This window comes from Scyliorhinus canicula, chromosome 4, assembly GCF_902713615.1.
Source record: "Scyliorhinus canicula chromosome 4, sScyCan1.1, whole genome shotgun sequence".
NCBI classification, from domain to species: Eukaryota; Metazoa; Chordata; class Chondrichthyes; order Carcharhiniformes; family Scyliorhinidae; genus Scyliorhinus; species Scyliorhinus canicula.
The window spans coordinates 102,011,267-102,027,892 of record NC_052149.1 but is presented as its reverse complement, the minus strand read 5'-3'; the positions used below and the strand labels follow the sequence as shown (position 1 = coordinate 102,027,892).

Here is a 16,626-nt window from a genome sequence, read left to right as displayed (position 1 = left end):
GGGAAAAATGGCAGAATCGCTGTGAGCATAATTGAATGGTGGCTCAGGCTCGACGGGCCGAATGGCTGACTTCTGCTCCGATGACCTATGTCAGCTCCGATGACCTATGTCAGGGGCAGCAGGGTAGCATGGTGGTTAGCATAAATGCTTCACAGCTCCAGGGTCCCAGGTTCGATTCCCGGCTGGGTCACTGTCTGTGTGGAGTCTGCACGTCCTCCCCCTGTGTGCGTGGGTTTCCTCCGGGTGCTCCGGTTTCCTCCCACAGTCCAAAGATGTGCGGGTTAGGTGGATTGGCCATGCTAAATTGCCCGTAGTGTCCTAATAATAGTAAGGTTAAGGGGGGGTTGTTGGGTTACGGGTATAGGGTGGATACGTGGGTTTGAGTAGGGTGATCATGGCTCGGCACAACATTGAGGGCCGAAGGGCCTGTTCTGTGCTGTACTGTTCTATGTCTATGTTCTATGTCCATAAATGGATAGGAAGGGTGAGATAGAGAAAAATGAAAAGAACATAAGGGAAATGCATAAATAACAATTCCGAGCAGAAGCAAAACAGCGAACTAATAAAAAGTACAAAAAATAAAGAAGAAGGGAGACCGAGAACAGGAAGAAAGAGAAAAATGTTTTAAAAATTGAGTGAGACTTTCCCTTTTACCTTTTTTACAAGGTAGTAAAGTAGATTTCAGTTGTGTTTATACTCGAACTCTGATTATTCATGTACAGCTTTGCAAAGGAGTCAGCAATAGAATAAAATTAAAACATCTTTGGGGTAGAAGCACTTAATGCATTTGTCGTTAGAAGGTTAGGGGAAGAAGAGTATTTTCTATGCCTTATTTTATTTAGTACCATTAAGAGCTGACAATGATAAGAGGACTTTCTCCTCATCCATCAAGAGCTATAATTGCATCCAATAGTTCCAGAGGAAGAAATACATTACTCAAGTCCATTTTGATATTCCCTCTCCCATTGTACAATATTTACATCTTTTTCCGAAGCAAGTTCCACATGGAATGAATCAGCCAATAGTTTTAAGAGGAATGGTAATTCCTCAGCTGCATCCAATAATATTTTCATCACTGAATGTTTCCAGCTTTCAAAATACCAATTTTCTGGTCTGTTTTTGGTATGTAATAAATCATAATTATAGAGATTTCAGCCCACAGAATTAGGCACCTCGGATCAAGTAAATATTTTTATCTCCTTTACAGTTACATTTGCATCTTGGGCAAACATACTGCTCAATAAATCTGCACGTAGGACACATCACTGGCTCTGACATCAATAGATTGTTTTCTGGTGTTAAACGTTCACTTTCAGCGTGATTCCCCAACCCCCCGCCGGGTCGGAGAATCCCCTGGGGATGGTACGAATCCCGCCCCGCCACCGGCTGCCGTATTCTTCGGCGCCGCTTTTCGGGCGGGACGGGGTTCACGCCATGCCAGTCGGGGGCTGTTGGCAGCGGCCCCCCCGTCAATTCTCTGGGCCCCGATGGGCTGAGCGGCAGTCTGTTTTTTGCCAGTCCCGCCGGCATGAATCACTCAGCTCACATACCGGTGGGATCTGGCTGGTAAATCAGCTGGTGCAGTCCCTGTGAGGGGGGGGGGGGGGGAATCCGACCCTGGGAGGGCCCCCACAATGGCCTGGCCCACGATCAGGGCCCAAGATTTACAGGCGGGCCTGTGCCATGGGAGCTCTCCTTCCTTATGCGCAGGTCCCTGTATGGGCGTGGCCGGCGCGGAGAAGAGAACCCACCGTGCATGCGCCAAACACACTGGCGGTTCCGTGCATGCACGAGATCACACCGGCCCTTTGGTGCATGCGCGAACTCGCGCAGTCCCTTCGGCGCCAGCTGGAGTGGCGCCAACACCTCTAGCATTCACCTAGCCCCCGAGACAGGTGAGAATTTCTCACCTTGTGGGGCCCGTTGATGCCGGAGTCGTTGGCGCTGGTTTGCCCGCCAGCATGGGGACTTAATCCCCGGAAAGGAAAATCCTGGCTCTTTATATGATTGAGTCTTCGTGGAAAAAAAAAGTTAAGTGAATGGATTACGATGATTGCTGGGTAGAAAGTGGGCCCAAAACTGCTGGCAAAATAATGGTGAGGTGCTTCACAGCAACTTCAGACAGGAGGCCGATGTGCAATTGAATATGGAAATCATAGCTGCTGCCGAGGAGAGTATTTCTACAATTAACTTCATGATAATGACTGATGGAACCATCAATTCACTAGACACGTGCTTTAAGATATGAACAGCGGTTTTAATCTACTTACAACAGAGCCAGCGTGTTCCACGTTGAACTCTCGATGAACTGAACGACTGGCTCTGAGCCTTGGTATTTATACAGCAGTCCAGGGGGAGGAGTCATGGGCGGAGCCAAGGGTGGAGCCCTGTACAAACTCTTAAGCATTCCCAGCGCTACTCCCCCTACTGGTCGGGCAACGCAACTGCGCTTATCAATGCATGGTCTCATGTATATATAATACAGTGTGAATTACGGAGTTACATTCACCACAATGACATTGTGCAATTTAACCCCGCCATCAGAAATAGATTGAACAGTGCAATGTTATTGCATCTGCAAGGTGGATATAAACTAAACTCACCACTGGAAGTTAGTGCTTGTCCATTTCAACTGAAGTTCCTTTTTGTTTTTTGCCTGTAACTCCCACAAGTCAACCTCTTTTTTTATGGGATGTGGCAGTCTGGGCCAGCATTTATTGCCTATCCCTGAGGGCATTTAAGACACATCTACATTGCCATGGATCTGGACATGGAAGCCAGACGAGGTAAGGACGACAAATTAGTGAACCTGGGTTTTATTACAATCGACAATTTACATAGAATTTACAGTGCAGAAGGAGGCCATTCGGCCCATCAAGTCTGCACCGGCTCTTGGAAAGAGCACCCTACCCAAGGTCAACACCTCCACCCTATCCCCATAACCCCATAACCCAGTAACCCACCCAACACTAAGGGCAATTTTGGACACTAAGGGCAATTTATCATGGCCAATCCACCTAACCTGCACATCTTTGTTCCATGGTCTTAAATACACTTTTAATTCTAGATTTTTATTGAATGCAAATTTCACCATCTGCCACGGTGGAATCCAAACCCAGATCCCCGAGCATTACCCTGGATCCTTGGATTACTAATCTAGCAAAGATACCATTATGGCACTGCCTCCCCTCTGAGTCTATTGTTCCTTTAGGTTTTAATTGTTGAAGATTCACTTTTTCTTTGTGTTCTTTTCTATTGTTTTCATCTAATATTTATTTCCTTCTCTTTATTCCTGCACTTTAATTTGACATTCATTCTAGAAACATAGAAAATAGGTGCAGGAATAGGTCAGCCAGCCCTTCAAGCCTGCCCTGCGCGCAATTCAATCATTTCATGGTTGATTATCTCCAGTGCTCTTCCCATGCCCCTTGACACCTTTCGATTTGATTCTAGAAATCTATCTATTTCCTTCTTGAATACATTTGGTTATTTGGCTTCCACAGCCTTCTGTGGTAGTGAATTTCATAGGTTCACTATTTGAGTGAAGATGTTTCTTCCTATCTCAACCCTAAATTGGTTTACAGCATATCCTGAGACCACAACACCTTGTTTTAGACCCCCAGTTAGATGAAACACATCCCTGCATCCAGTCTATCTATCCCTGTCACAATTTTAAATGTTTCAATGAGGGACCTTCTCATTGTTCTAAACTCCAGTGATTGCAGACCCAATAAAGACAATCTCTCCTTATACAACAATCCTGCCATCCCAGGAATCAGTGTAGTGAACCTTCACTGCACTCCCTCTGTAGAAAGTATATCCTTTTTCAGGTAAGGAGACCGAGCCTGCACACAATACTCCAGTTGTGGTCTCACTAAGGCTCTGTACAGCTGCAGTAAGACATTCAAGCCCCGTACTTAAATCCTCCAGCCTTGAAGACCAACATACCATTTCAGTTTCTAATTTACATTGTCTTCTCACCCCTCATGCTGTCAATTTCATGATTCTTCAATATGGCCTGTTTAGGAGCTCCACAATTATTTGCCCTAACCCAGGGGTGGGCAAACTATGGCCCGCGGGCCGCATGCGGCCCGCCAAAGGTCTTTATGTGGCCCACCAAGTCATTAAAAAAAATTTTTTTTTTTTAAATTAAAAAAAAATTTTTTATTTTAAGGTTAGGGGGGGGGGGGGGAGCTGTTGGGTTACTTACTGGTATAGGGTGGATACGTTTACTTGAGTAGGGTGATCATTGCTCGGCACAACATCGAGGGCCGAAGGGCCTGTTCTGTGCTGTACTGTTCTATGTTCTATGTTCTATATGAGGCGCCCAGAATCATAACCGGGTGAAGTAATTATTTTACTTAATATACTATGCGGCCCTTTAAAATTGTGAATTTCTGAATGTGGCCCTTGCACGGAAAAGTTTGCCCACCCCTGCCCTAACCACTCCGATCCCTGATTTCCTGTACAGGATGTGGCGCCACCAACTTGCAGCACAAAACATTGTCAAGGTTAACAGACAAAAGCAATGCTCGCTAATAACAGGCATTGCTCACTGGCCTGTCGCAGGGACCTTTGGGCTACTGAGAATTGCTTGGCTAAAGGATGGTCCTGATGAATGATCCAAAAATCAACACCAGGGTTGAGAGAGATTGTGTGCTTGAGGGCTAAAATGTGCATTGGGAGCCGTGTTTATTTTGGAAACCTCTCCGAACTTGAAGTGATTGGTTGTGTTTTGTATTAATTGGGCAGCAATATCCTGGTAAATTAACCAGAATGCCACACGAGCTGCTTTGTACGGAGTGGCGTAGTACTTCATTCAAAATGGATGCCAGGTAAAACACATTTCCAAACAACGCTGCGAGCAGGAAGGAAAGATTGTTTCAAACCACCTTGTACTTACTTGCCATTCTGATCTGTTATTAATAGTTAAAAAATCAATCCCACTCCAAGCATAAGAAGCCACTCAGTGATCCTGAGTTGGTGCTCACAGCTATCCGCTGACAGATTCCATGTAAATAAAAATGTTTTGTGACTGTCTGTTAGATTGTTTTCCTTCTGGGGGTGTTAAATGCTTGGGGAAAGAAGGCCGAATTCAATGTGTTTTTCTTAAAACAAATTTCCATCTGTAACAATTGATAACATTGGGATGCAAAATCCGAGTGTTAAATTGTATTGCGACATTGCGTGCAATACAAGATGTATTGGAGCTCAAATGGCTCGCTGATTAGTATATTTTTAGTGATGTTGAGGGAAATACATTGGCCAGGAACCCACTGTTCCTTTTCAAATCAATCATGCAAACTGTTTATATATTCACCATTGGCCAAGGCAACTGATCCATGTCTGATCTAAACTACAGCACCCCCAACAATGCTGCCGTTCCTCAGCACTTACAGCCAAGAATTGTGCTCAGATTTTGACTTTGGGTTAAAACCAGCCTATTTTCTCAGCCCAAAGCAAGGAGTGCTGCCTCTAGGCCAAACTATTCATCAGGCCGTGAACGCCATTCCGCTAATCTCAGTGGTGGTAACATTAGTGTCACGGTAAGATAAATGGCAGAAAAATAGGAGGTGCTGGGAACCTGCCAATGGGTAGGTTTTGTATTAAGGATGCATTTGCTATCACCTGCCATAGTCATGCGTTAATAGAAGCTATCTGGCATCTACAACTGTGAAACACTGTATCTAAACAGGGAAAAGGTTCATATTGAACACATAAACTCATCTTCACTCAACTACAAACTCCAGTGTCACAAAACATGCTTTCGGGATCAAATGGCCTGTGTGCAAGATATGGCTTTCTCTTTAGTTGAGATTGAATTACCAACTCAATAATTAAACAAACTGCAGTAAAAGCCAATCTTTAGCTTCCAGCTGCAGAACTCCAGACCCAGAAACATTACATTTACTGTGAATTTATAACACAGCTAGAATTTTGGAAACATTAATATGTTGATATATATGAAAATAGCCTCATTCAAAAGAACATTATCGTTTCATAAGATGTTGCCATGTCCAATATTGCTGTGTGGAAGGTTTACAAGCTTTTGATGTTTAAACGTGATTCGCAAAATGTGAAAATGAAAACAAACTGACTTGGCACCCTCTGCATGTGAAACATTTGAATAAAAATTCACTTTGTGGGCACAATAATACAATTAAGACCTGTCATATGGTGCTCAGAGAAGCCAAGAAAAGCAACTTCATCAACATCTGCTGCAATATGTAAAGCCCAAAGTGCCCTTTGAGTATTTTGGCTCAGCAATGATTTTGTTCATTATTTTTCTGTGAATCACTTTGCGACTCTTTTCAATGTTGAAAGTACTATTGGACGGAAGCTACAAAGATACTCCCCCACAATTCTAGAATGGAGCATGAAGATATGAGAATAAAGTTCACCTCCTGGCAGTCTTCCTGAAACCCAATGAACCCCAAATTGTGTAATTGTCTAAATGTACTCAGTCACACTGTTCATTCATTGAATGTGGTTGATACTGGATTGAACACTGAAGAACCTACTTTTTAAAAATAATCTGTTGTTTCTTTTGCAGGCCTTCCCAAATAGAGGCGATGAAGTGGCGCGAATCTCTGGAGAAGCTTCTGATGAACAACTGTAAGAGGCCTAATCGTCATTCTGATTCTGGTTTTAACAACCCAAAATATTTCAGTCATTTTAGTATTATTTCAGAAGTGGATAAGTTAGTACAGTGGAAGGGCAGCACGTTGGCGCAGTGGTTAGCACTTGGGACTATGGTGCTGAGGACCCGGCCCTGGGCCACTGTCTGTGTGCAGTTTGCAATTCTCCCCATGTCTGCGTGGGTTTCACCCCCACAACCCAAAGATGTGCTGGTTAGGCGGATTGGACACGCTAAATTGCCCCATAATTGGAAAAAAAAATAATTGGGTACTCCAAATTTTTAAAAAGAGTTAATATAGTGGCATCATGTAACAACAACAATGGGGATGTGGGGGCAGAGTTATAAAGGAGCATTGTTGTCTTTTTGGATTTGCGGATGACACTGAATTGCAAGAAGATGTTAATATACTTGTGAAATGAGCATGTAAATGACAAGTGCTTTTCAATCCAGATAAGGGGTGGAATTTTCCCCAAAAATTGCAAAGTGTCATTTCAACGAGAAAATTAGTGTGATTCCCTTTGGCTCCAACGGCGCGATCCGGACGGCAAAATCGAGGTCCGGCGCCGATTTGGGTGCCATGCTCTGGTCCCTCACTGGTGGTGATAATGAGGTTTGCGCCCAGCGGCGGCATGCAAAACCGGCATTTCCATGTATTTAAATGTGAGTCACAGGTTGGACCCAGTATGCTCCGCCCTTCCACGATGCTCCACTCCTCTCAGTCGGAAGTCTCGCAGGCGCAAATTACTACAAGTATTTACAAACGTGGACTGGGCGCCATGGATGAGCAGGGCGGGTAGGAGGCTTAAAAAACACTGCTGGGGGATGGTTGCCTGACCAAGGGCAGTAGCAGATGGTGACTTGGTTCCAACTCCGTTCACCCGGGGTGTCCCCCTCGGGATCAGGATGGCCTGCCCCAAACCACTATTGCTGCAGTTTGTCTTTTGAATGCACCACGTTGGTGCTGCTTATAGTCTCCTGGCTGCTCACACGGCTAAGTGCTGCCTGTGTCCTTTAACTGTTCAAAAGGCCTCTGGTCACCTGAGAGCCCACCCAGGCTGCTCCTCTGGACACCCTCATATCCCAGCTGTATCATTAAGGGCCAAAATCAATCAGAAGCCCACCGGGTGTTGGCACTCCTCAGAGCTCATCTCAACCAGAGGATACCTGCACTGCAGCCTTTCGACCCCTCCCAGGTTCTCTTCCCCTCTAGGGGCTGAGGCTTCACCAGTAACCTCCATCCTTCTGGATCACCAGCGGTTTCCCCTGGTGAGATTGGCAGTGTTGACTGCCTCTGCCACCACCTCCCAGGCAGTGTTCAGGAGGGCAGGCCTGAATTTGCAGTCCAGGCTGAGAAAGAGATTGTCTCTCCGCTCCTCACTGGCATGGAGTTGTGGGTCCACTTCGGACACCCGCCTCAGTGGGGGAGTCTTCCCTAAGCCATCTTGGAGGCTGCAGTGAGTTTGTAATACATGGAGTGCTGAGCCCCGGTTGTTTGGGCTCTGGACAGCGTGGCACCCTGGCATTCCCAATGCCACACAAATACCATGGCACTTCCAGCCAAGTACTTTGGTAATACCACACCCTGGCAGTACAAGGCTGGAAGTGTACAGGTAGCATTGCCCATGCAAGGGATCGGGCCTTATGAGGTGGGGTGCGGTGGGGAGGGTGGGTGGAGGGGGGTGGGGTGTGGGGTTATCCTCGCTGAGTTGCGTTTAATAATGGGATGGTTCTTGATGCTGCAAGCTCAAGAAAACCTCCTGCTAAATGTGCCCAAAATGGTACTCTGCTTCATTCCCATTAAATCACGCCCCTAATCTCCCGAATGGAGAATTTTGCCCAGTTTGTCTCTTAGCTTAAAGAAAGCTTATTTTCCCTTTAAACCTACAGCCATCAGAACACATTACCAGTGATTGGATTTCTTATTTTTTCCACTTTGTCACAATTGCCTAACATTTACAAGAGGCTAAAAAAAGGTCCAGCATTCAACTTTTCATCATCCAGTTTCTCTGTTGTTGAACCTACCACTCAGTAACTGTATACTGCTGGAAATGTGGCTACAGTTAACTAGGAGAGCTAAAAGTCACATGCAGAGAGTTCTGTTGGACTTTGCACAAAGACAGATTTTGTCGTCAATTTTTCCTTACTGACTAAGCACAAATGTAAGTATCATGGATTCCATTTAACAGTACTAACATTTTTTACCCTAAAATACTCTACAATTTAATATTCTTGTATTTAATGTTACGAGTATCAGGAATGACCACTGTTTAGGAATTATGCAATAGCTGAATCTGGATAGAAGAAACGGACACGGCTCCAGACATTGTAAAGCAAAATATTTCTTAAACATATGTATTTCCAGGTATACTATTTGGACATTATTATGATTTTGTTCACTTAACATTCTTATATTATACGAGCAGGAGCTGGTTTAGCTCAGTTGGCTAGACAGCTAGTTCGTGATTCAGAGCACGCTAACAGTGCAGGTCCAATTCTTCTATTAGCTGAGGTTATTCAGAAAGGCTCAGTCTTCTCAATCTTACTCCTCGCCTGAAGTGTGGTCACCCTCAGGTTAAATCACCACCGTTAGCACTCCCCCCTCAAAGAGGAAAGCAACTTATGGTCATCTGGGACTATGGTGACTTTACTTCATTTATTAGAACATAGAACATAGAACAGTACAGCATAGAACAGGCCCTTCGGCCCTCGATGTTGTGCCGAGCAATGATCACCCTACTTAAACCCACGTAACCCGTATACCCGTAACCCAACAATCCCCCCATTAACCTTACACTATGGGCAATTTAGCATGGCCAATCCACCTAACCCGCACATCTTTGGACTGTGGGAGGAAACCGGAGCACCCAGAGGAAACCCACGCACACACGGGGAGAACGTGCAGACTCCACACAGACAGTGACCCAGCCGGGAATCGAACCTGGGACCCTGGAGCTGTGAAGCATTGATGCTAACCACCATGCTACTGTGAGGCCCCTTATTATACGAGTTCAGTGGAAATTCACAACATCCAGCAAAATGATTCTATTTTTGCTGTAGTTATTTGTGACCTCTTTTTCTGAATGTATGCTTTCAGGCCACAGTCTCTCAAAAGCTTACTGAGGCCGGACATATCCAAACATTAGCATTTGATGAAATGTCAATTGTGCTGGAATTTTGTGATGCCCCTTCTCTAAGGACTGTAGAAAGTAAAGGGCAATTTACCATCAGTTCTTTCTTTCACTTAATGCTGATGATCCTCTTGTATTGAAGTTGGAGAAATTACATTGAGGTCTGAACCAGTTGATTGCCTGTAGTTGACCTGCAGAGTTGAACCCAAAAGTTTCTCGCTTTGGGAGATGGTTGGCGGGTGGTCTCTTGAGTTTTTTCATTCTGCTGACATCTGGACAGATTTTGCCTCAATGGTCCATATCAAAACAGTTATCAAACTTTCTCATATATGGTATCAAACACGTGTGGCCAAGAATATCAAGCACCGTAGCCAGATTTAATCGTCAGAAGAATGAAAGTGCTTGTGATTAAACCATGAAATATGCTTGTTTAATCTATTCCATCTGATGGCTGCAGTGAAACATGATAAACTTAGAATGTTATTTTCCACTGGTTTGTTTCCAGATGGCCAGGTTGCCTTCAAAACTTTCCTCCAATCAGAACACAGCGAGGAGAACATTGAGTTCTGGATGGCCTGTGAGGATTTCAAAGCAACCAAATCACCTATTCAGATGGTTTCCAAGGCAAAGAAGATCTATGAAGATTTCATGGAAAAAGAAGCTCCAAAAGAGGTAGGTCAATCATCAGAAGCGCCAATATAGATTTGGCTTTTTTTCGACAGGGAGATATAACACCCTTTCTAACTGAAGAAATGAACTCTGTTGCCATATCCCTTGATTCAATCATTTGTGGTTTTTCATTCCTCCATGCTCACCAAGAAAATCAACTTAATTGAAAAACTCAACAGTAGTGCTGGGATTATAATTTCTTAATTTTGTGCTTCAGTCTTGAAATCGGAACGTTCAAACCTTTTTTCAAGTGTTGCAATGATTGAGGCAGTTCATTAGAAAACTATTTAACAAAAAACTAAATCAATGTTGAAAGATCTTGAAATTAGATGACATCAAAATCAATAACACATGACAAGAGATTATTAAAACACTGACAGAAAGGGCAGAAGAAATACAGCTGATGGAACTCTTTCTTGGTCCTGGAAGACTATAGGCCCTCTCAGCAACATGGAGTTATGTATTAATTTAGGATGAGATTTAATCAAAGGTGATATTAGATAGCATATACATCTTAACATCTGGAATGTATCAAGTCTCTTAATTGACAGCCACTTTGTTTCATAGCACCATGCAAGGAACATTTGCTGAAACAATGGGCATGATTTAATGGCCACATCCCGTTCCGATTCCAGACCTTTCCCAGGATTCTCAATAGTTGCGAGATCTAACCGGATCATGCGTGATGTCGTGATTTGGATCCCACCCAGAATGAGCGGGGTCCAGATCCACATAGTTAAGTGAGTTTAGAAACTCACTTAACTATGTCCACACCGGATTGAATGGCCACTGGGACCTACTAGCCTCACCGAGGAGACCCCTGCCGGGCACTGTTCCGTACTGGCCCCCATAAAAGGGGACAAGGTAGAATAGTGCTTGTGGGGGTCACCCAGGTGATCAGAAGCCCCTGAGTGGTCTGTCTCCAGGCAGGGTAGCACCCTGGCACTGCCGGTAACATCCAGGCACCTTGGCACTGACAGACTCGCACCGTGGAAGTGCCACCTAGGTGACACACTGGCACAGCCAAGGTGCCCAGGTGATACTGGCAGGGGCACTGCTAGGATGCCAGATTGGCATTGGCAAGGTGCCAGGCTGCCATTTTGCCTGCATCAGGGATTGGGCCCAGGGGTGCCCTCCCAATGTAAGGTAGGGTGCGTGGATACCAAGGACCCCCTTATAGGTGAGCTGAGACGTTGGGGGTGGTGGTTCAGGATTTGGGTCGGGAGGTTGAGAGATCAGCTCCTCAGTGCAAGAAATGATGCTGACTGCGAGCTCAGGGAGGGTGTTCTCCGCCGGGCTGAAATAGCAACAGCATCCTGTTAAATAGCGGGGTTGTCCTTCGCGCTGCAAGCACTGGGAACGACTATGCTAATCCCACCCAGAATGGACCCTGATTTGTTTTTTGTTAAATTGGGCCCATTGTATATTTACATGCCCAAGTATTATGGTGTTGTCCACTTTAAGTTCTGATCATAAAAGCCATTGCAAACAAAAGGACAAGAACACTTTTTAAAATATTACTAATTAATGCCACAGAGGAAAATAGGGGTCAATGCATATTCCAATTGTGAAGTAGTCTTCCAAACATTCGAAATACGTCTTTTCCTGGGAAGCAATCCGATGAAAATGGTGCCATTGTCTATAAAGTGCCCCCCCCCCCCCCCGCCTTTTCCGGACTTTCTTCTAGACCTATAATGGTCTTCAGAAATATTCCAGGTGTAAAGATTGCATCCAGCTTCCAGCAATTTTGAAAATCCAAATTTACTTGATTTTAAAACGTGAATATCTAACTTGAACCCAAACACTCACACAGTTCTAAAAATGACTGTTTTTACAATGTAATGAGGCAACATATTGAGCTTTTGCCTTCTGCTCTGTAGATCAATGTCGACCACTACACCAAAGAGGTCACGGTGAAGTGCCTTGCTGAACCTTCAACATCAACCTTTGAACTGGCGCAGAAGAGAGTGCTCAATTTGATGGAGAAGGATTCATTCAGCAGGTTTCTGAAATCTGAACTCTATCTGGAGTTGATAAAGTAACAATGTAGCTGGGCTGTGCAAAGGCTGGATGGAGTGAGACTGTTCGTCTCCCCACACAGACGCTAAATGAATATTCTCTCACTGCTGTTAGCTAAAGCAATTATTCCAAGTGTTTTTTTGTCCTTAAAAGCTTTGGGCACTATGCTGACCTATCAATTAAATCTAATACTTGTCTTTGCATAGCCCTGAAATAAACATGCACCATCTATGGCAAAGTGTACTTTTAATGTTGTACTTGTCTTTTATGTGTGTTTCTTTCCCTTATTTCTCCAAAGAAATTATATCCATTGATAAATAACCATGTGGCTTCAAACAAATATTTGGGCAATTCAAATCATTCCTTTAGAATTCTTACCACCATCACGACAAGAATCTGGAAAAACCTTTTGAAACAAATGAAAATAAAAATAGACTACTTTTTCTGTGAGCAAGCACCTTTCATCCTTCCTATATTGAGAAAACAAGAGCTATGTGCAGTTGGTGTAGCAAATACTGTGGAAGGTATCTCACTAGAGTTATCAAAAGGTTCCTATATTTACCAATGAAGCCTACTATAAGTATATCACACTATATTACAATGTAACAATATGCTCTTAAACTACTGTAAGAGTTCTGATAACCTTTAACCTAGAGAAGCACTGACAATATGCAGAGTAAGCATCAGCTGATGCAGCCCTTATTCTTGTATAGTTCACGGAGACACAAGCCTTTGTAAACGACGACCCTGGCAGTTTTTACTGACCACCAGACCATCACCTTTACTAAGGTGTGGTGTGGCTATTCCACCTGTAGACTGTATTGAACACTTGTATGAAGCTTATACACAAGTTCATACAATCATTCATCCGATCACATAAAACATATCCCCCTATTTCATCTGAAAAGTAAATTCCAGTACATATCAGTCGGAACGTGCAAAATTCCTCAGTGATCTACAATACTTCATTGGCAACAGAGCAATGTATCACAGATGCTTCACTGGCAGAGGCAGCCTGGGGTTGTGGGTTTCCCATAATGGATTTTGAACCATGATACTTCAATTAGATTTTGTTGAAGACAAAGTGAAAGAGAAGGAGATTGGAGCTCAACATAGACGATCCACCTAAATGTTGACCATTACAGCCAATTAGTTCAATAGAAACACAAGCCCTAATAAGCACTTTACACTCAAAAAAGTAACTAAATAAACCAAGAAGTGTAAGGATTCATGGTTACTACACTGCTGTATCTCCATATACCATCTAAACTAACACATACTCATACACAACCTATACAAATATGTCCAAGTAAAATCTTTACTAACAGGTCCATATACATTTTATGTCATATGTTTATAAAGTTCTCAAATATCATTTAAATTCATATGAGCAAATTATTCTTGTCACTTATGGACATCTTCAGCCAATAAACATGAAATAGAATAGTCTCAATACTATGTGCACATTTCCGCCTGGAAATATTATAATTCTCCTTTTATGATGGGCAATCTCCTAACGATGCTAAGATTGAACCAACTCTGTCACGGAATGGCTGGAATGTGTTGGATGACTTGAAGGAAAACAAGAGAGGATGGAGGTGAAGCGGCCGTAGAAAGTAACCCTTGCCAACTTCACACGTACTGTAAAGTGGCCGGAATAAGTGGAGCACTTTAAGAAAGGAAATGCCTGAAGGAAGTCAAATAATCAGATATTAATGTCGTCCGATCCTTCCAATCACCTTTTGATCTCATACTCTGTAACAGCTTAACATGGGAGCACATACCATGAACGGTCTGATGGAATTATTTAATTTTGTACATCAATCATCTGACTAACTAGATTGAATTTAGGAGGGACTGTACTTCCATGTTAAGGAGTAGCACAATCAGGTTGATTTTAATACAGAACTGCATAATTTCATAACAATGATTTACATTTGCTTTCCTGGAACTTAACGTAGGCTCACCCTTGTATTAGTTAGGTTTTTTACTCTCCTCATGAAAACATATGGTATAATGTTGCATCAAAAATAAACTATAAACACAAAAACACAAAACGTAAAATAAAATCCTGGAAAGATAGTTTACACCAACAATTAATGAAATGATTTGTCTGCATTATATTCCTTGCCCACCTGATAAACTGTATTGACAATATTAACGAAAGCATTTAGAATAAATGCTTACGTTTTGATTCCTGTATTGCAAATTGTAGCCAGTGCATGATCATTATTAAATAAAATTTGTGTAATGCATGTTTGTTAATATTCCAGTGTGCATAATCTTACCTTGAAAGACAATTCCACATGGAGAGTTTCAGTAAATGCTTCATTAATTCTGTTGTTATAGTAAGAGGTCAGTGAGAAACCTAGGTGCGGGTCAAAGCCCATAGTGCAGGACACTACCAAGGTTGAACAGAGCAGGTCCAATGAAGGAGCAGTGACTGAATGATGCCAAGTTAGAGGTTTGACACTCGTACAAAATACGATCCTATCTGCCTAGGAACGAACAAATTCATTTCTGCACAAAGTGGGAGTGTTTTGGGTATTAAAAACAACACACAGACTACCTGGTCAATAGTTCATGACCAGCTCTAACTAATGGAACACAATTAGCTAGCTTTACTGCCTCCAGTTTTCTTGCCAGTGATAAAATAAGAATGCGCTAACTCGATACGGATGCCACTTGTCGAAATTTACTTTGACTGCTAATTGATTTGATTGCTGTCTGCTGAACTTGGCACTTAATGGTGAGAATCGATTTATGCTGGGCCCTCACATTAATTTGAACACCATCACTTAAATGCAAGACAGTAATGCCATGCTAAATGAGTGGTTTAATCATTTCCGAATCCAAAAATCATAAAACTATCGTATTGGGAGGCATAGGATTGAACTGTAAAATCAAGCTACTACTAAAGTTCTGTTTCAATTTAATGCCCAAATGAAGCAAATACTGAAATTCTAAGTACTATTCATTATTAAAAGTGAACTTCATTATTATTCTGCTTTGCATACAACATGTATTATTTCCAACAGGTTGAACTCCTCATGGTCTGACAGCCTCTATTGATTATATAATGCCATGAATAGTTTGCTGAAGGGGAGCAGGTTAAAGTACTGTACAGATGTAATTGATGCCAAATTGAAGCAGTCCTCTGTTTTATCCCCGATCGTGGTTTTCTTCCACGTAGAATAGAAGAATCTTTAAAATGGGTAACTCATTGAACAAGAAACCATCCCAGTCTTTGATCATGGAGACCCAGGATTGGATTCTCCGAGGGCGGGATCTTCTGTTTCACCGGCAATGCACTCACGCCCGTGAATGTTCCGACGGCGTGGGGGTGCCCACATTGGGAATTCCCATTGGCCGGCTGCCGGGACGGAGAAACCCGCTTCCGGCGGGGTGTGCCGCACCAGAAAACGGGTGCAGCAGGATGGAGAATCCCGCCCCCAGTGTTTAATTCATAAAGGAAAGGAAAACACAACCTCCTAATGCAAACGTAACATTCCAGGCATTATATCATCATAGCAATGAATTTAGCTCTGTTCATTTAATGGTCATTATATACACATGAACTGTAGCAATAAAAATAATGCTTCACTTTTATCTTAATCCAACTCGGAAGCAAACATTTAACCACCAATCAGCACCTTCATGTTAATTTTATGAAGTGTTCATTTGGGAGTTCAGTTCCTTAACTGAAACATTTGAATTAACATCGGTGTTACGCTTATCCCTTTCATGTTATCTGAGCATTAAAGTACTGTTAAAGCTGGTAAACAACTGCAGTAGCCTTTTCGTGTGTACTGTCATATCTTGAAAGAGTTAGGAACCTAATGAAGTAAACATGTATCTCTATACTAAAGTCCGACTATTTCTTTCTGCTTAACTTAATGGATTTTCTCAGAAACAGCTCCAAGCTGGGTTTAAAGTGTTACGAAACAAATGCATATTCTTCATGAATCTGTGGTGAACATCACAATGAGTGGTTTTCTTGGTCAACCACAGTGAAAATATTGTCAGTATTCACATCACAATGAAAGCCAAGTTATTCATGCTGTGGGAGTGAAAGCTGATGAGGTTGCAACAATCACTTGGTTTAATGCTAAATTATCCTATCAACAATCTTTTAAATCACTCATTCAAATTAAATCCAATGAACAGACC

General features: G+C 42.9%; 1 protein-coding gene across 1 annotated transcript in view; it reads left to right on the top strand.

Moving 5' to 3' along the window:
• LOC119964862 (regulator of G-protein signaling 5-like) overlaps nt 1-16,317 on the top strand; it is a 43,931-nt gene extending 27,614 nt beyond the window's left edge. Inside the window, exons 3-5 of the mRNA XM_038794930.1 lie at nt 6,554-6,615; nt 10,274-10,440; nt 12,318-16,317. Of these exons, the coding sequence (XP_038650858.1) occupies nt 6,554-6,615; nt 10,274-10,440; nt 12,318-12,479 (391 nt within the window). The 3' untranslated portion in view covers nt 12,480-16,317. The remainder of the gene's footprint in view (nt 1-6,553; nt 6,616-10,273; nt 10,441-12,317) is intronic.
• The last annotated feature ends 309 nt before the right edge of the window (nt 16,318-16,626 follow it).